Here is a 20,956-nt window from a genome sequence, read left to right on the forward strand (position 1 = left end):
ATAATCTCCCTTCTCTAGAATATATTTGCTCCTTATTTTGCTTCATAGAATTTCTAATTTCCCTCCAAGCAACCTTCTACATTAGGTTCATATTACATGACCCATTGACAACGCCAGACTGACTTTCTATGATCATTGCTTCTCTTCTTAAATATTCACAAACTATAGCTTTGTCTATGTGTTCTAGAATTTTTCCCTAAATAGTCAGACACCCAGACCTGGATGAGTCCAAGTAAATCAACTGTAAAGGACATGTCTAACCAAGGTAACCGAGGCAGTGAAGGATGATATGTCATCAATAGTATTGTAGTGATGTAGTTTTATTAAATCTGTTTCAGCTATAGTATTTGTTTATTACACTATAGCTGAAGTTCTTTACACTCTCTGTTTAGGGAAGGACAGTCTATAGGTGTTCCTCAAAGAAAAGAATCAACATGTCATTTTTTTTCCATACTACTTAAAAGCAAAAAATAAAACAATTAAACACTCTTTCTGCTTTCTGGTGCTCTGCCAAGATTTGGCTATGGGAATTGGAGTTGAAAATGACAGTTTAGGGGTGGCTAGGCAGCAGCCCTGGAGTCAGGAGTACCTGAGTTCAAATACTTAGTAATTACCTAGCTGTGTGGCCTTGGGCAAGCCACTTAACCCCATTGCCTTGTAAAAAAAAAACCTAAAAAAAAAAAGGAAAATGACAATCTATCAGAGTCATTGCATGGGATACTTGGTTCTTAGGGATTGCTACAAGTTTAAAGGATCAGCAAAACCAGGACTCCTCATCAAGGAAGCACCACTTTGGCTGCTATTTTGACCATAGCAACTCTTACAAGGTTGCATTTTTTTAGTATTATTGGTGCTTTCAGAGTTTAGCACAATGACAACCTGAGGTGGGGAGAGAAGAGAATTGATTCCCACTGTAGAATAGGCATTGCCAGGTATCTCATGCCAAATTGAAGTCCAGACTAGTACAATTTCTTCTGTATTTTTTTTTTAAACATCATGTACTGGATAGAGTTCAAACCCTGTCTCAGTCACCTCCTTGCTGTGTGACCCTGGACAAGTCATTTAATCTCTTTTAACCACAATTTTCTCAGATGTAAAATGAAGAGAACTACATCTATCTTAACAAGTTTGTTGTGAAGATAAAAAGGTGATGTGTCCAGAACACCTTGCACTTAGAGTGCTATGTAAATTCTAGTAGTTATTATCATTAGTAAAAGTAAACTTAGACACATTTTAATCACTTATTTTTAATATTTGTATATATTATCAATTTGATAGTTTCAGTAGAGGCAATGCTTTTTAATAGAATTTTAGAGATGGGAGAGGAATTATAGAGATTATCTGGTCTGACTTTTTCATTTGATGGTGTGTCAGGGCATAGTGCCGACAAAGAAAGGCAAAAAACAGCTCCTGCTCTCAGGGAGCCCCCAGTCTAGTGAGGAAGACTGCATGCAGACAGCCAAGTACAAATCAAATATGTGCAGGTTAAATTGGAGATAATGAAGAGAGAGTGATAAGAAAACTGGAAAGGTGGAGAATGGGGAGGGGCAGGATTGCTTCAAACAAGGAATAAAATGTTATATTTTATCCTGGACTTAAGGAGTCCCTGAGAATTAAGTCCAGACTTGTGCTTTAGGGAAGATCTCTGATAGCTGAATGGAGGGTAGACTAGATGGAGGAGAGACATAAGGCAGGCAACCCCCACAGCTGATTACTGCAATAATCCAAGTGTGAGATGTTCCCTAGGGTCATGGTAATGTCAGAAGTGATATGATGGTAAAATAATTTTAAATTTGCACAGGTAGAGATTGATCACTTGATTTTGATTGCTATTTTAGGGGATCAGGAGGGAACTTAAAACAGGAGGGGCAGCTAGGTGACACAGTAGATAGAGCACTGACCCTGGAATCAGGAGGACCTGAGTTCAAATTCAGCTTCAGACACTTAATTACCTAGCTGGGTGACCTTGGGCAAGTCAGTTATCCTTATTGCCTTAAATAAATAAATTTTTTTTAAAAACCTAGTAGTTGGCTAATTATCTAAACCTATGGAAAAATTTAGGAAAAGCTGTTTTTCAATATTCAGCTGAATGTTAACCAATTTTGATAAGGCAATAATTTATAATTAGGTATAGTTGAACATTCTATTATTATTATTATTGTTGTTGTTGTTGTTGTTGTTGTTGTTGTTGTTGTACAAATGATGTTTTTTATACATTACTAAAATATTCTTGTTTAAGAGTAAACATAATACCCCCCTCTCCCCAAAAATATAGACCCGCATGAGCAATAAAGTAAAGGAAGGAAAGAGAAAAAAATTAAAATAAAAAATAATAATAGGTACAGTCAGGTGGCACAGTGGACTGAGCACTGGCCCTGGAGCCAGGAGCACCCAAGCCCAAATCTAGTCCCAGACACCCAACAATCACCCAACTGTGTGACCCTGGGCAAGCCACCCCAACCCATTGCCCTGCAAACAACAACAACAACAACAAAAGACCCAAAATAAAATAAAATAGTAATAATAAAAGTAGGGGCGGCCAGGTGGCTCAGCGGACAGAGCACTGGCCCTGGAACCAGGAGCACCCAGGTCCAAATCCGGCCTCAGACACCCAACAATTACCCAGCTGTGTGGCCCCAGGCAAGCCACCCAGCCCTATTTGCCCTGCACCCCCCCTAATAATAATAATAATAATAATAATAATAATAATAAATGTGCTTCAGTCTGTGTTCTAACACCTCCAGCTCTGTCATGGGTGGATCACATTGTTTAGGATAAGTTCATCATAAAAACTACTTCCATATTTTTCCACCATTGCCATTGCTGATCGTAACTCCCTCCATTCTTACTTCCCCATTACCATATATTATATTTTCTCTCTCCTTTCACTCTGTCCCTCTTCTTAAATGTGTCATAGGGTAGCTGAGTGGTACAGCAGACAGATCCCTGGCCCTGGGGCTAAGAGGCCCCAAGCCCACATACCACCCCTTAGGCCCAGCATCCACCCAACCCTATGGTCCTGGACAGGCTATCCATCCCAGCCCCTTACAAGAAATAAAAAAGAAAATGTGTTATATCTGACCACTCTCCCTCCATGATCCATCCTCTCCTCCATCATTCACATCCCCCCCTTCCCCCAGTCCCCCTTCTCTCCTTCTTACTCCAGATGTCTATACCCCATTGAGTATATATGCTGTTTCCTTTCTGAGCCACCTCCCTCATTCCCCCTTGTCTTCTCCCCTTCCATATCATTGCAATAGCTCATTGTAAAAAAAAACTTACTATATGAAATATCTTAGCCTATTCCGCCTCTCCTTTTTCTTTCTCCCATTACATTTCCCTTTTAGCTATTGACTCCATTTTTACACTATATTATATCTTCAAATTCAGCTCTCTCCTATGCTTCATCTATAAAAACTCCTTCTACCTCCTCTATTAAATGAGAAGGTTCATATGAGTATTATCAGTATCATTTTTTCTATGCAGGAATACATGCAGTTCATCATCATTAAGTCCCTCATATTTTAACCTTCTCTACTCTCTGTGCTTCATCTGGGTCCTGTATTTGAAGATCAAACCTTCTATTCAGCTCTGGCCATTCCAACAGGAACATTTGAAATTCCCCTTTTTCATTGAAAGTCTATCTTTTTCGGGGGCGGCTAGGTGGCGCAGTGGATAAAGCACTGGCCTTGGAGTCAGGAGTACCTGGGTTCAAATCCGGTCTCAGACACTTAATAATTATCTAGCTGTGTGGCCTTGGGCAAGCCACTTAACCCCGTTTGCCTTGCAAAAACCTAAAAAAAAAAAATTAAAAAAAAAGAAAGTCTATCTTTTTCCCTGGAAGAGCATATTCAGTTTTGTTGGGTGTTGAATATTCTTAAAGGGTATCATCATACAATATAGACATGTTTACACACCAGTCAGCTAATGGAAGTAAAATTTATTTCAAACTTAGCTATCTGTTAAGTCATCCCTTATTATTAGTATTATTTGTTAGAAAGAATTGTGAAGGCAGGCCTAGGGAAAAATTTAAAAAGAAAAAAATCTTTTGTACTTGTTTTTGTTTGTATGTCTGGCTATTACATAGCTCCAGAATTCTAAGAATAGAAATATAACATATAAGAGGTCCTAAAGAAATACTGCAGAATATATTTGTAAGAATAGAAATATTTTGATCAGCCATAAAATCTAAATATACAAAAGTCCATTCATTGGAGAGTACTTACAAATAGGTATTATGCATTTTTAATAAATAAAATATTCTTTATTCTTCGTGAAATGTCATGTTTACATATTTTAATTTTTTAAATTATTTAGTGGAACGAGATATTAATGGAAAGTTGTTTTCTGAAGCAAACTGTGTACTTTGTGATGGAAGTGAAAACTCTTTCTCAGAAGCAAATATGTTTAGAAATGGGTAAGCTACATTATTGGGACTTTTGAACTTTACAAATAAATATGACTAAATTGAGGATTCTAATAGCCTGCATTTTTACCAATTTTGTATTTTAAATGTTCTTTTTTATGTATCTCATTTGCTCTTTAGAAATAGTCCTTTGAGTATGTAAAAGTGTTATTTTTATTGTTTGGTTTTGGCTCTATTTGAACAGGTTATTTTTTTTCCTTTAGAGGGAAGAAGGCTTATGATATTTTATTTTATTTATCTATTTTTTATTAAAGATTTTATGTATTTTGAGTTTTACAATTTCCCCCCCCCCAGTATTACTTCCCTCCCCCCACCCCCCACAGTAAGCAATTCAGTCTTTATTTTGTTTCCATGTTGTACATTGATCCAGATTGAGTGTGATGAGAGAGAAATCATATCCTTAAGGAAGAAACAAAAAGTATAAGAGATAACAACATCAGACAATATGATATCTTTTTTTTTTCGTAAAGGGAATAGTCCTTGCACTTTGTTCAATTTCCACAGTTCTTTCTCTGGATACAGATGGTATTCTCCATTGCAGACAGCTCAAAATTGACCCTGATTGTTGCACTGATAGAATGAGCAAGTCCATCAAGCTTGATCATCGCCCCCATGTTGCTGTTAGGGTGTTCAGTGTTTTTCTGGTTCTGCTCATCTCACTCAGCATCAGTTCACGCAGATCCTTCCAGGCTTCCCTGAATTCCTGTCCCTCCTGGTTTCTAATAGAACAATAGTGTTCCATGCCATACATATACCACAATTTGCTAAGCCATTCCCCAATTGAAGGGACATTTACTTGATTTCCAATTCTTTGCCACTACAAACAGGGCTGCTAGGAATATTTTTTGTACAGGTGATGTCTTTTTGCCCTTTTTCATCATCTCTTCAGGGTATAGACCCAGTATTGGGATTGCTGGATCAAAGGGTATGCACATATTTGTTGCCCTTTGGGCATATGAACAGCTTATTTAAAATTCAAAAGTACATGTTCCCAGGACCAGTTTCTCATTTTGTTAGAAGCCTGAGATAGGAACTCCTCCTTATGTTACAATCTATTTTTCCATTGATCAGCCAATCTTCTTTAACTGCCTCCTGATTCATTACCTATTCTAATTTTTCTCTCAGTCCTTTGGCATTAATTTACTCCTACTTTGGACCCTGGTTAGTTGTGTCTCAAGTTAAAAAAGTTTATTTGGAAGAAATTTTCTTTGTAGGTTTAGGTATTCATGTTTATTTTTTGTCAAAAATTCTTAACTTGGAATCTGAACTTTTTAAGAATTTCATTTTGGCAATTGTATTTCATTGTAATTGATTTTCCTTATAGTCCTATGTATTTTACTTTATACTCTTTAAAATACTATTCTAAGAGGGAATCCATAGGCTTCATTAGTCTCCCAAAGGGATCTATGATAAAAACTTTATGGCAAATAACATTGAAAAAGAAAACTAGAAACTAAAGCTCATGAGAATTAATTTGATCATTGGGGGGTTTTTTTTGTTTTGTTTTTTTAGGTTTTTTGGTAAGGCAACTGGGGTTAAGTGGCTTGCCCAAGGCCACACAGCTAGGTAATTAAGTGTCTGAGACTGGATTTGAACCCAGGTACTCCTGACTCCAGGTCCAGTCCTTTATCCACTAAGCTACCTAGCCGCCCCTGATCATTGGTTTTTAAAAAGATCATTGGAATGACATTGATTTTTAAAAAGTTTTTGTTGCTTTCGCAAGTCTCAACATTCACTTCCAAAACCCTGAATTCAAATTCCCTACCTCACATCCTACTCCCCGTATTGAGCAAACCAGTTACTTGGTGTAGGTTAAAAATGTGTAACCATGAAACATTTTATTATATAATCATGTTGCAAAAGTAAACATAAACCTCTTCCCCTCAGGAAGAAAGAGAAACCTCAAGAAAAATAAAGGGGGGGAGTATGCTTCATTCTGTATTCAGACACCCTCAGCTGCCTTTAGGGTGGATAGTATTCTTTATCATAAGTCCATCAGGGTGGGGCAGCTAGGTGGTACAGTGGATTGAGCTCTGGAGTCTGGTGGACCTGAGTTTAATCCAGCCTCAGACACTTAATAAATACCTAGCTTTGTGGCTTTGGGCAAGTCACTTAACCCTATTACTTTGCAAAAAAAAAAATAAGTCCATCAGGGAGATTGTTGTAATAATTTTTTTCCCCACAGTTGCTATTGCTAGCTTTATTTCCCTCCATTCTATCCCCCCCTCATTTATTCTATTTTTCTCTCTTTTCACCCTATCTCCTCAAAAGTGTGTTGCATCTGATTATTCTCTTCCTCTTTCTTCTCTTCTGTCACCTATACTCCCCCCCCCCCCCTTTCCCTCCCATACTTTGCTCTCTTCTAGTCTCCACTGCACCACCTAGCTGCCCCACCTTCTAGGCTAGGATAAGATAGATTTCTATACCCAATAGAGTGTGTATGCTATATCCTTTCTGAGTCACTTCCAATGAGAGTAAAGACTCATTCACTCCCTGCACCTTCCCACTTCTCTACCCCATTGCAAAAGCTTTATCTTGGTTCTTTTAGGTGAAATCATCCTATCTGCCTCTCCTTTCCCTGACTCCTTTCTTGTCCGTTCACTCCATCTTTTTAATGTTTTATATTTTCTTTGAATGATTGATTTAACATTTTTTATCCAATCACATAGTGTGATTTTCAAAATAATGTGTTTCTGGTCAAAATGTTTAATTGTTTTATTTAAGATACAATAACTTGAGTTTGTTTATTTTGATTTATCATTTAGAAATTACATTAATGCTTGTAGCATTCATGAATATGCTTTAATTTTTTTATGTGATTTTATTGCACAGGTGTGTCAGATGTGAACCAACATTCATCAATGTAACAAAGTCCTGTGCATGTTCAGAGAATGCCATTTTAGTAAGGAAAAATATGATAATTAGTAAAATATAATTTTATCAAACAATTTATACCTTTTTGTTAACTGGAATTTTTCCATTGTTTGTCAATAAAGACAGGTGGATTATGTTTCAGCAAACAGAATTTTCCTCCACCAGCAGTCACAATTTGGCAGTATGGACAGCTTGTAAGTGTTTTAATTTTTTGTTCTTATGATATTAAACTTCCTCAGTTTCCCTTTAGGTAATAATTATATTAAATTTAGCAGTTCTGTTCAAGTTAATTTAAAACAAGACTTAACAGCTAAGAAACATTAGAATGAAGTAACTTAGGATCGCTGTCATTTTTGGTTGTTCTCTTTTCAAATCCAACTTTTTATTTTTTTAATTTTATTTCTTTTGATCTGTATCTGTCACTTTTTAATGTGCTAAAGTTTAAAATTTAGTTTTATCTTAAAGTGGTTTGATTTTTATGTATATTTTTAAGTTTCTTAATGCCTTTTGTTTTTTGCATCATGATCATTTACATCCTATCTTTTGTTACAAAGAAAAACACTGCAAAAGCCTAATTAATAATGACATCTAGCAATATGTTCTAGAGAACATTCTATGTCCATAGAGGCTCTGATCTCTGCACTACTAAGGAAGATTGTTTGCCTCGCTATCTGTTTTCTGTAACTAGGAAATTATTAAGTGTCTGAGACCAGATTTGAACTCAGGTCCTCCTGCCTCCAAGGCTAGTGCTTTATCTACTGCACCACCTAGCTGTCCCTGTTTTCAGTTCTTTAAAATATGTTGTATTTAATAACTTTCTTTTAAATTTAATTATATAAGTTTTTGTTTAGCATTAGTTTTTATATTTTTTGAATATAGGACTAGAGACTCTAAATCTGTGATTTCATTGATGGAGACAAGTCCCAGAAGAGTAAGATCTTGTTACCAATTCATATTGGCACCTTTTTTCATGATATAAATATTTTATTTATTTTTCAATTACATACAATGGTAGCTTCTACCAATTATTTTTTTTGCAAGGTTTTGAGTTTTATAATTTTTTCTCCATTTCCAATTCTTGACCACCACAAACAGGGCTGCTATGAATATTTTTGTACAAGTAATGTTTTTACCCTTTTTCATCATCTCTTCAGGGTATAGACCCAGTAGTGGTATTGCTGGGTCAAAGGGTATGCACATTTTTGCTTCCCTTTGGGCATAATCCCAAATTGCTCTTCAGAAAGGTTGATGAATGAGTTCACAGCTCCACCAACAATATATCAGTGTCTCAGATTTCCTGCATCCCTTCCAACATTGATCATTGTCCTTTCTGGTCATATTGGCCACTCCAACTAGTTTTTAGACAGACCTCCCTTTTGTTTTTGTATTTAACATTTCATTTTTTCCAGTTACATGTCAAAATAATTTATAATCTTTTTAAAAACAATTTTGAATTCCAAATTCTCTTTTACTCTCTGTCTTCTCCCTGTCATTGAGAAGGCAAGGAATAATTGTATAGTCATGCAAAATATTTTTTCCATATTAGTCATGTTATTAAAAAAAAGGCAAAAAATCCCTTAGAAAAATAAAGTTAAAAAAAGTTCCTAGTTTCAGTCTGCATTTAGACCTGCATTCAGTTCTTTCTCTGGCATGGACAGCTTTTTCATCATTTCGGAGTTGTTCTTGGATATTTGTATTGCTGAGAATAGCTAAGTCATCACATGTCGATCATCACATGGTATTGCTGTTAACATGTACAATGTTCTCCTGGTTCTACTACCTTTAGTTTGCATCAGTACAGTGAGGTCTTTCCAAATTTTCCTGAAAGCATCCTGTTCATCATTTTTTAAAATACAGTAGTATTCCATCACAGTCATATACCAGTTTGTTCAATCATTCCCCAGTTCATGGGCATCCCCTTAATTTCTAGTTTGTTGCTACCACAAAAAGAACTGCTCAAAATAGTTTTGTACATATAGATCCTTTTCTTAAGAAAATCTCTTTGTGTAACAGACCTAATGGCAGCATTACTGGGTCAAAGGGTATGCAGTTGTATAACCTTTGGATATAGTTCTTGAATGGTGGGATCAGTTTACAGCACCATCCATAATGCATTTATGTCTCAGTTTTCCCACATCTCCTTCAATGTTTGTCATTTTCCTTTTCTGTCCTATATATAGTTAATCTGATACATGTGAGATGGTACTTCAGTTATTTTAATATATCAATAGTGATTTAGAGCATTATTTTCAAATGACTACAGGCAGCTCTGAAATCTTCTGAAAACTGCCTTAGTCAAACTACTCTTTAACTATTCATGTCCCTATTAGATTCAGCCTGTTATTCTAGTCCATCAAGATCTTTTTTTTTTAGATTTTTGCAAGGCAAATGGCGTTAAGTGACTTGCCCAAGGCCACACAGCTAGGTAATTATTAAGTATCTGAGACTGGATTTGAACCTAGGTACTCCTGACTCCAGGGCTGGTGCTTTATCCACTGCGCCACCTAGCCGCCCCTGTCAAGATCTTTTTATATCTTTTTAACTACTTTTCCCAGTTTGGGGTACATCAGAGTCATATGGAAGCTTGTCATATGTCTTTATCTAATTTTATAAAAACATTAAATAGTAGAGTGCCAAGGGCAGATCCCTGGGGCATTCAACTGACAGCCAGTAGCAACTAGTAGTAAGACCCTCTCTTTGTACTCTCACATAGTCCACATCTTTCTGTCATTTGCACAAAAATAGCATGATACGAATTTGAGAGAATGTCTAGGTAAATAGTATCTATTACATTTCCATGATCTGCCAGTTCAGTAACCTTGACAAAAAAGGAAATGGATTTAATTTGAAATGACTAAGTTCTTAATGAAGCCATTTTGCTTCTTTGTGATCACCAGCTCTTTTCCTAGATGTTTACTAATTATTTCCTCTAATAATCTATTTTTTTTTTAAGGCAGTGGGGTTAAGTGGCTTGCCCAAGGCCACACAGCTAGGTAATTATTAAGTGTCTGAGGTCGGATTTGAACCCAGGTACTCCTGACTCCAAGGCCAGTGCTCTATCCACTGTGCCACCTAGCTGCCCCTCTAATAATCTATTATTGAATTTTGTGGCAAATCAAAGTGAAGCATACTGTCCTAAAAGTTGTAGGCTTTTCTCTTCTCTTTTTGAGAATGGAAGTAACATTTGCTACCTTCTCCATTTGCCATGATTTTTTAAATTACCATTCTTTAGCTAAACATTCACTAATTTTGATTTTCAGTACACAAGAAAGTAGTTAATCTGACCCAGAATGTACTTTCTTGCTATTTCATTAATTATTTATCAGTACTCCATTAGCCTTTCTTATTTTGTCCTTTCTAATACAAGCTAATTTTTCTTTGTTTTTTTAATTTTTAATTTTTTAAGCTAATTTTTCTTGGCAGAAAAAAATTCTTTATAATATCATCCACCTCTAGAAGCAATATTATTCCTGACTATTCATATCTTTCACCCCAAATATCTGTTGTAACATTTCTTGTGCTTGATAGACCCCCAACAGTCTCACTCCTGGTGTCCCAGCTGGTAGCTCTGTGCTGCTGCTTCAACTATTCTGACTCTACCTGGTTTCCTTTGCTTCCCTTTCTACAACAATTTCCGCATCCATAGATCTCATCAGCACCTGGATTCCACCTTGAGTCTGGCTCTTGCCTGAACTTACTCAAACTCCTTCCTCTTGAAGTGTTCTACTATTTACTAAAGCATTATCTTGGGACTGTCCAGTTATTATTCTTTGGTCAGTCATTATTTTTATTTCTAATTTACTCAAGTGATATGCCCCTACTTCATAAAGGGATCACAAGTAATTTTTATAATTAGTTTAATATCTGGTTTTACTTAGTGGGAGAATTTGTTTTATATGTGTATGCATATTTATTACAAGAATTTTTTTAAAAAATTCTCAGTAATGAAAGAGGTTAAGGGAAGAAAAACAAAAAAATAAAAATAAAATCCTAAGGCTAGAATAGAGAGAAACATATCAACACCTCTGTTCTTTGTTATCTATGATTGCACTCAACTAGCCTGATAGAAATCAGTTGGTCAAAGACCTACTTTTTATTCAACTGATGTTAAACTTCAGCATTCTTGACACTACTTTGATAGAACCACTCCACAATTTTGAATTCATCCTTGATTGCCTGGTCTAATATCCATATTCTCTATGTATCTTAAAAATGTAAAAATTTAGCTTTTGAATTCTTTATGCAATTTTATCACTTTCTTCAGACAACTCACATTTTTATTCCCTTTGGAATTGTTTCCCTTTGCGTCATAGCAGTTACATTCATGATAGTTTTCTACCCATGCAGAGCAGACTTTGCAGGAAAATTTTAGTCCTTTCTTAAGAAACTATGTTGCATTTACTTTAATCAATGATGAGAATCAATCATAATAGAATTGCTAGTACAATTTTTTCTTTTTCTCAACCAAACATTCAGAAAAATATTCTATTTTAAACTATTTGTAGTTCAACATTAATAATTGGTTAAATCCTAGGACAGGGCTTTTAAAAAAATAGATAATATAGTTTGATTTTAGTTCCAGGGCCGATGCTCTATCCACTGCACCACCTAGCTGCCCCTGATACAGAAATTCTTGAATTTGATTCTAGAAACTTAAGAGAAAGAAAAAAACTTTAATCTTTGAATTAATTTTTCATTAGCATTGAAAAGTTGTTAGTTCTTCCTCATTCAAAAGTACACATTAAAAAGAACTAGTCCATTTAAGTTGAAGAAATTTCCATTTTAATGTTTAAATAAAAATTATCTTTTGTTGTTTACAGGGATCATCACTTATTTCAGAGTGGTTTTTAAAGCATTTGCAATCAGTAGCAGCTGCTTGTTGGGTGAGTTCAATTTTTGAAAATCATTAAATGTTAACTTTTCTAATGAAAAAAGTGCTTTTGTGCTGAAGAGGTGAAAGTTTCTGATTTAGTAATAGTAAACACTTGGGGAAATATTGTTTAATATTTTTATACATCTATAAAATTACTCAGCTAAGTTTGTTTTTAAGAGAATAATTTGTTTTATGATTTGACACAGATGTCCATAATTTCATCTAAAATTAATATGATTTTCAAACAAATGAATTATATTGTTAAAAATGGCAGTTTTTTAATTTTTATTTCTTTAAGGCAGTGGGGTTAAGTGACTTGCCTAAGGTCATACAACTAGGAAATTATTAAGTGTCTGAGACCAGATTTGAACTCAGGTCCTCCTGCCTCCAAGGCTAGTGCTTTATCTACTGCACCACCTAGCTGTCCCTGTTTTCAATTCTTTAAAATATGTTGTATTTAATAACTTCTTTTAAATTTAATTATTAGTTTTTATATTTTTTGAATATAGGACTAGAGACTAAATCTGTGATTTCATTGATGGAGACAAGTCCCAGATGAGTAAGATCTTGTTACCAATTCATATTGGCACCTTTTTTCATGATATAAATATTTTATTTATTTTTCAATTACATACAATGGTTGCTTCTACCAATCATTTTTTTTGCAAGGTTTTGAGTTTTATAATTTTTTCTCCCTCCCTCCCTTCCCTCCAATAGAAGTCAATATGATATGTTGTTTACTTTTGCATCTATGGTATGTGTAGACCAAAATTGAATGTATTTTGAGAGAAGAAACAATTCCAAAAGGAAGAAAGAAAATATTAGAGGTAGCAAAATTTATGTAATACATAACTTTTGAAAATTGAAGATAAAAATTTTGCTCTTTGTTTAAACTGCACAGTTTCTTCTCTGGATACAAGTGGTATTCTCCATCACAGAGCCCCTAAAATTGTACCTGATTGTTGCACTAATGGAATGAGCAAGTCCATCAAGGTTGATCATTATACCCTCATGTTGTTTCCTAGTGTGCACAATGTTCTTCTGGTTCTGCTCACCTCACTCAGCATTACTTCATCCAAATTCTTCCAGGCTTTTCTGAAATCCAGTCCTTCATGATTTCTTATAGAACAGAAGTGTTCTTTCACAAACATATTTCACAATTTTTTCAGCCATTCCCCATTCATGGGCATCCCCTCAGTTTTTTCATGATCTCTTCAGGGTATAGACCCAGTAGTGGTGTTGTTGGATCAAAGGATATGCTCATTTTTATTGCCCTTTGAGCATAATTCCAAATTGCTCTCTAGAATAGTTGGATCAGTTCACAACTCCACCAACAATGGTGGAAACCCAGATTTTCCACATCCCCTTGAATATTGATTACTGTCCTTTCTAGTCATATTGGCACTTTCTTTGCCAATTAGAGTCTGAGAATTTTGTCAAGTACTTGGAGAATAAGTGACTTACCTCAGGCAAATAGCCACTGTGTATCAGAAGCAGAACTTGGACATTTTGTCTTTTTGATTTTGAAACCAAGTCTATAACCACAACTCCAAGTTATTCCTTAAATATTTTTCAATTTTTTTTTTTAGATTTTTGCAAGGCAAATGGGGTTAAGTGGCTTGCCCAAGGTCACACAGCTAGGTAATTATTAAGTGTCTGAGGCTGCATTTGAACCCAAGTACTCCTGATTCCAGGTTCGTGCTCTATCCACTGTGCCACTTAGCTGCCCCATCAGTTTTTAAAATAATTATTCTCACAGACATGGATACTGTGGTTTGGTTGATGCTGGGTTTGGTGTCAGGATTCAATCCTTCTTCAAATTCTGCTTAAGTTTTTCCCTCAAGCAACCCAGTGGAATTCTTCTATCGGCATAGATACGTTGCTAGAGCTTTCATACCAGAAATTCTGCATGTTGATTAAATCCTTTATATACATCCTTTATATAGTCTGATAGACTATTTTTAATGATTTGTTGTTTCATCTTTGTGAATACTCCATCAGTGAATGTAAATCATAACCCATTCAATTCCTAATGCCTTCTTATCTTGAACAATTCTGATTTTTCCCCCTATAAATATCATATAGGGGATCTGCTCAACTAAAGACCTTTCTCTTATTTTTTAATATATTGGGACATCAAGGTTCTTATTATATGACAGGCCCAGCTCTTGTTCTGGTGATACATGTCTTCAATAATAGTTTAAGTTATTATTTATAGAATGTTTACTTCTCAAATCCATGTTTTCTCTTATAGATTATTTGTAATTTTAATTCTCTTGAGATTGTGATGTTCTGTGATTTTTGGCTATTTAACATTACCAGGTGTTAATTTGGTTGGGGACTTCTAAAAACACTGCAATTTTTGAAATTCAGTTAAACTGTTACTAAGTTTTTACTCTGTGCCAGATACTATATTAAGTACTGGAGACAAAAAGATCAAAAACAGTGAAGATTCCCTGATTCAAAGAACTTAACCTGCCACAACTGTGTAGGGAGAGATTAGGGGAAGTCTCAAGGTAGATAGTGGCAGTTGGGTTGTACTTAGGGAATTCTAGCAAGTAATGATGAGGGGGAAGGGAACCTTAGCTGTTTCCCTTCATGACATTGCCTGGAAAGAAGGACTGTCAAGTATAGGACAGGTAGAAGGCAAATTTCACCATAATGAAGAATCAGTGAAGAGGAAATATCTTAAATAAAAGCTGGGAGAGAGGATGGAAGCTATATTGTGGAGGCTTCTTTAAAAGGTAGCTGAGGGGTGGCTAGGTGGCGCAGTGGATAGAGCACCAGCCCTGGAATCAGGAGTACCTGAGTTCAAATCGGGCCTAATAATTACCTAGCTGTGTGGCCTTGGGCAAGCCACTTAACCCCATTTGCCTTGCAAAATTCTAAAAAAAAAAAAAAAGCTAGCTGAGTATTTCTTCTTTTATCCTATAAGAAATAGGGAGCTCCTGAAGATTTTAGAAAGGAAGTAATATGGTAAGATCTATTTTTTAGAAATATCACTATGGCAGCTGTGTAGATAAAGAATTGGAGAATGGATAGACTAGAAGCAGGGAAGCTAAATAGGAGGTCAGTTCAATAGTCTAGGTAAGCGGGGTAAGGAAAAGGAACATAGGCCTTTCACCCCATTCTTCATCTCCCTTTTCTCCTAGTACAATAATTTTTTTCCACTCCTTAATTTTTTCTTTTTTATCATCACATCATAGTCAATTTTTGGCCACATCTCCTCTGACTATGTATACTTCTTCTTATTGCCCTAACAGAGAGACAGTTCTCAAGTGTTACAAATATTGTCTCCCTGTGTAGAGATTTAAACAACTTAACCTTATTGAATAATATGTTTGTTTTTTTCCCTTTTCTTATTACCTTATTACCTGTTACAAATCAAATTTTCTGTTCCACTCTGGTCTTTTCATCTGGAAAGTTTGAAAGTCCCTATTTCATCGAATATCCATCTTTTCCCTTGAAAGATTATGTTCAGTTTTGCCTGGGTAATTGGATCTTGGCTGTAATCCAAGTTCCTTTACCTTCTGGAATATCATATTCCAAGATCTCTGATCCTTTAAAATGTAGAAATTGCTAAGCCCTGTGTAATCCTGACTGTGATTCCTTGATATGTAAATTGTTTCCTTCTGACTACTTACAATATTTTCTCCTTGACGTGATAATTTTGGAATTTGGCTGCAATATTCCTTGGAGTTTTATTTTGGCATTGTTTCAGAAGTGGCCAATGAATTCTCTCAGTGACTGTTTTGCTCTTTAGTTCTAGGATGTTTGGGTAGTTCTCTTTGATAATTTCATAAAAGAAGCTCTCCTGGCTCTTTTTTTGATCATGGCTTTCAGGTAGTCCAACAATTCTTAAATTTATCTCTCCTGATTCCATTTTCCAGGTCAGTTATTTTTCCAATGAGGTATTTTACATTTTCTTCTATTTTTTCATTCTTTTGATTTTGCTTGACTGTCTTATAGTCTTTAGCTTTCACTTGCACAATTCTAATTTTTAAGGAATTCAATTTGCTTTTGTTCCTCCTTTGCCATTTGGCCAATTTTACTTTTTTAAGGACTTCTATTTTCATTGGATTTTTTTCAATTAGTCTATTTTTTTAAAGAATTGTTTTCTTATAATTTTTTAGTCCTTTTCCAAAGCCATTTACATTCTTGCATAACTCTTTCTTTTCCTAGTTTTTCTTTTACCCATTTTATTTGATTTGTAAAATCCATGTTAAGCTCTTCCAAGAGGGCTCTTTGGACTTGAGATGAATTCATATTCCCCTTTGAGGCTTTTCTTATAGGCATTTGGGCATTTTTTTTCTTTTGAATTTGTATTTTGATTTTCTATTGCCATTGTAACTCTCTTTGGTCAGGACTTTTCTCTGTTTTTTGCTCATTTTTTTTAGTTTATTTCATGACTTTTAAAGTTGAGCTCTGCTCCTGGAGCACAGGAAACACCATCCCAAGTTTCTTGTGCTAGTCACTGGCTTCCTGTGCTAGGGCCTTAGTTGCTAGTGGCTTGCCCACTCTTAGGCCACTGGCCTAGTCATACCTCTTTTGCCAGGGTTCTGGGACTGGCAGATTGCCTTCTGTGCTGGGTCTGGAGGTCTCACAGCTGATCTGTTGAACCAGGACCTCAGAGCCTCAGTTGCTGATCTTTGCTGTGACTGAAACTTGTCAATTGGTCTTGCCAGTTGCTGTCTGCACGGGGCTGTGCTCCCATTTTACCCAAGTGAGACAGACTTTTCCTAAAGTCATTCAAAGATATCTTAAGCTAGAAAATTGTTTCATTCTGACTTTTTGTCAGTTCTATCACTCCAGAATCTGTTTAAGAGGCTTGATTTAATATAATTTCTAAGGAAAATTGCAGAGAGCTCAAACAACTTCCTGGCTTTTCTCTGCTATCTTGGCTCCGTCCTGTAGTTTGGGGTTCTCTTGACAAAGATACTGGGATAATTTTCATTTTCTCTAACTCATTTTACATATGGGGAAACTGAGGCAAACAGTGAAGTGAGTTGTTCAGGGTGAACACTGAGAGTAAGTGAAGTCAGATTTGAACTCAGGAAGATGAGTTTTTCGAACTCCAAGCCTGGCACTTTCTCCTCTATACCATCTGGCTGCTGGAAATTAATATAGCAAAAGAAATGGATGACATATGCAGTTTTCTATACCCTTGGACCCTTACTTGTATTAAAAAAAAAGAGAATACTCCTCTTTTCTTTATAGACATAATTTTGAAGAATTTAGTTTCACTTGTTTTGTTCTTCCACTAATGATTTTATATTCATTATGTATATTGCTTTCTTAATTCTGCTTTTGCATTAGTTCATATAGATCTTTCTTGTATCTTTACTAACCATAGTTTCCCTGAGTTAGTACTTGTGACTTCAGTCTTACAGAATTTTACCATACGCTTACATTAATCATCTTTTTATTTACTCTTGTTTTCATATTTCTTGTGCATTTTGTTGTAAAACTACTTTTTTTCAATGCATTTTTGTTTTTTCAGAATGTAGTCATTCTCTAGCCTCATCATATTGAATCCTTCAATGAGACAAAGGAAAAAATTTAACCACTGCAATCAGAAATGTTTACAGTAACACCAGCCTAGTTCTTGACCTCTTGGATGCATTTGAGAAGCATGTTGACTGCCCTGTCCTCCTATTTATGTTCTCTTTCCTGTATCTCCATGACACTGTGTTCTTTGCTGTCTGACAGCTCCTATTCAGGTTCCTTCCCCTGTAAGCTATATATCACAGACTGTCTCTACAGTCTCTCATGGTGGCCTCATTTGCTATGCAGCTCTCCCTTCAGATGACTCTCAGGTTTATTTATTCAGCCTTAGTTTTTATCATGACCTTTAGTCTCATTTCCTCAACTGTCTATTGAATTTCTCACTAGATGCCCCAAAGGCACCTCAAGCACATTTTATCCAAAACAGAGCTCATTATCTTTCTTCCTTAAACCCACTCTTGTTCCAGCTCCCCCAGAGGCACCACTATCGTTCCAGAAGCCATTTGTCATCCTTGACTACTCATTCTCACTCGCTTCATATATTAAATCAGTAATCAGATCTTTTGCATCTATCACCCCTCTACTGGCTCAGCCACCAGTTCATTCATTCCAGGCCTTCATCATCACTCCTTTGGGCTTCTTTGCAATAAGTCTAGCCCCAAAGGATTCCATCTTCCACCTAAGACAGGAATCCCTGGGGTCCTTCATGGCTCCCTCTTCATGCCATTTTCTGCAGGAGGCCTTTCCTTGCCCCAGGCTAAGAGAGCCTTCCCATACCCTCAAGAGCATTCTGTATCTCTTTTGTTTATACCTGTTATGTGTATGTATTATTATGTGTATGTGTGTGTGTATGTAAATATATATATAAAATATAAATACATATGTAAATATTATATATAAAATAAATATATATATATGAAATGTGTCTGTGTGTATGTGTATATACCTTCTTAAGAGTACTGGAATAGATTAGTACATGATATATAGCAGTAAGTGACCTTAGTAAGCTAATGTTTGAGAAGCCCAACTGCTAGGGCAAGGATTCACTAGTGATACAAACTTCTGGTAAAACTGTAGAGCAGTTCAACAGAAACTAAGGATAAACCACTATTTCATAAGGTCAAGATGGGTACATGATTTAGGCATAAAGGGTGATTATGATCATTATTATTAGGGGAGCATGGAAAAATTTATCCATCAGACATATGGATTGGAAAAGAGTTCATGAAATTAAAGATAGAGATAGAAACAATCATGAAAGGTAAAATGAATAATTTTGATTATATGAAATTAAAAAAACTTTTCCACAAAAATTCAATGCAGACTAATTTAGAAGGAAAACAGGAAACCTGGTAAAGATCTCATTTCCCAAATATATAGGGAACTGAGCCAAATCTATCAAAATAAAAGTCATTCTCTAATTGATAAATGGTCAAAGGATATGAAAACGCAGAAGAAGAATCAAATTATCAGTAGTCATAATAAGATCTGAATTTACTCTTTCTGTCTAATTCTTATCTTGCCTTTTGTGCTTGCAACTTTAGCTATGGCAGCAGTGTCATTAGGTCAGAATTGGAAACTGGAAAATGGGAATGCAGCAAAAAAAAAATTGCAAGTCAATTTTGGATCATGTTTAAATTTCTTTTTTCCCTTCTATGCCCCTTACAGAAGAGTCCATTTAATTTATAGCCTCTGGGATATGAATTTATCAGTTATATCCTTCCATTTGTACCTTTGGGGGTTTTTCACCACCCTGAAAATTTTCCTTTTCTTAAGAATTGTCCAAGATTTCCTTGACTTGATACTAAAGCCCTCACTATGTAGTTTCTTAGTTGGTGCTTAATAAATGCTTCTTGAATATAAAAGCTGTAGTTATCAAAACTTATATTAAAAAAGACTGCATATAGTTTCTCAAGCTGATCAGTCAACTATCCTCCTGTTTAATTCTGAACCTAGTTTTCATATATCTATTATAGAATCTTAACATGATATAAATATGCTACTTTTTATAGGTGCATCTAGAGCACTTCATCCTTTATAGGATATCCTGCTTCCATTTGAACTTTGACTATCTTTCATGAGCATGGCACTTAAAATTTTTGGTTGATATCTTTTGTGTTTATATCATCTTCATTTCCAAATGTATCCCTTCCCTATCCAGGGAGCCATTGCAGAGAATATAAAGAAAAACAGTTCAGCAAAACTAACCAGTACCATCAATGAAATCCGATAGCATCTGTGCAGTGTTGCATACCTGTATACTGACTTTTGTAAAGAAGGGAGGGAGATGTGTTTTTATCAACTCTTCTCTATGACCACTCTCAGTCATTAAAATGACAATATTCAAACTTATTGTTATAGATGTCAAGGAATTCTGAATGATTTTGACATACACAAGAGATAACCTCTTTGAAAGAGAGCCTGGGGTGGCTAGGTGGTGCAGTGGATAGAGCACCATCCCTGGAGTCAGCAGTACCTGAGTTCAAATCTGACCTCAGACACTTAATAATTGCCTAGCTGTGTGCCCTTGGGCAAGTCACTTAACCCCATTACCTTAAATTTTGAAAAGGGTAAAAAAAGAAAGAGAGCCTGTAATTCAGGTGGCATGTATTTTACTAAATCAAATACTTTTTAGTGTAAATAAAACTATTGATAAAGTGTTGATTACTTCAAGTTTTGGAACATTGCAGAGACCTCTATATGAGATTCAAAGTCACACAAAAATGTTCTGCCTATCTATATAGTAAGAAATGAAGAAAGATATATACAATAAGAAGGATGAAGAATGCCTGTTCAAACTATAATACATATACTTGTTAAATGTTTGAATTCAGAGAAAATTTAGTCTCTAACCCCCCCCACTACACACTATTAGTAAATTCTTCCTCAAGAGAAAAGATTATTACAGTAACCCCATATCCCACTAAAGATATCTCTATTAATTGGAAAAATACCATCATTTTCCCAGATCCTCCTGGGGCAGGCAGTAACCGTCCTCCACTTGATTAGATAGTTATAGATCTTAACAGACAATCTTTTCAGTAACTCCTGTGACATAGAAGGAGAGGAGGACTCTTGGACTGCTTCAGCTCTCAATCCCCCAATACTTCTTTGCTTGTTCACTCTCTTGTAAGGCCATGTCGTCCTTCTTTCTTTTTTGGTATATGTATCAAATATATATATATATATTTAATATCAGAAACTGAAGTTTGATTTATGGGGATTTGGGTTAAGTTTCACCAACCTTGGAAAGGAGAACTATCAGAAGGAACTTGTGG

General features: G+C 35.5%; 1 protein-coding gene across 1 annotated transcript in view; it reads left to right on the forward strand.

Annotated features, from left to right (window-relative positions):
* Positions 1–20,956, forward strand: part of TMEM67 (transmembrane protein 67) — a 90,688-nt gene that overhangs the window by 7,567 nt on the left and 62,165 nt on the right. Inside the window, exons 4-7 of the mRNA XM_074200170.1 lie at positions 4,318–4,417; positions 7,259–7,328; positions 7,423–7,494; positions 12,121–12,183. Coding sequence (XP_074056271.1) covers positions 4,318–4,417; positions 7,259–7,328; positions 7,423–7,494; positions 12,121–12,183 — 305 coding nt within the window. The remainder of the gene's footprint in view (positions 1–4,317; positions 4,418–7,258; positions 7,329–7,422; positions 7,495–12,120; positions 12,184–20,956) is intronic.

Source organism: Macrotis lagotis, chromosome X (assembly GCF_037893015.1).
Source record: "Macrotis lagotis isolate mMagLag1 chromosome X, bilby.v1.9.chrom.fasta, whole genome shotgun sequence".
Classification (NCBI taxonomy): domain Eukaryota; kingdom Metazoa; phylum Chordata; class Mammalia; order Peramelemorphia; family Peramelidae; genus Macrotis; species Macrotis lagotis.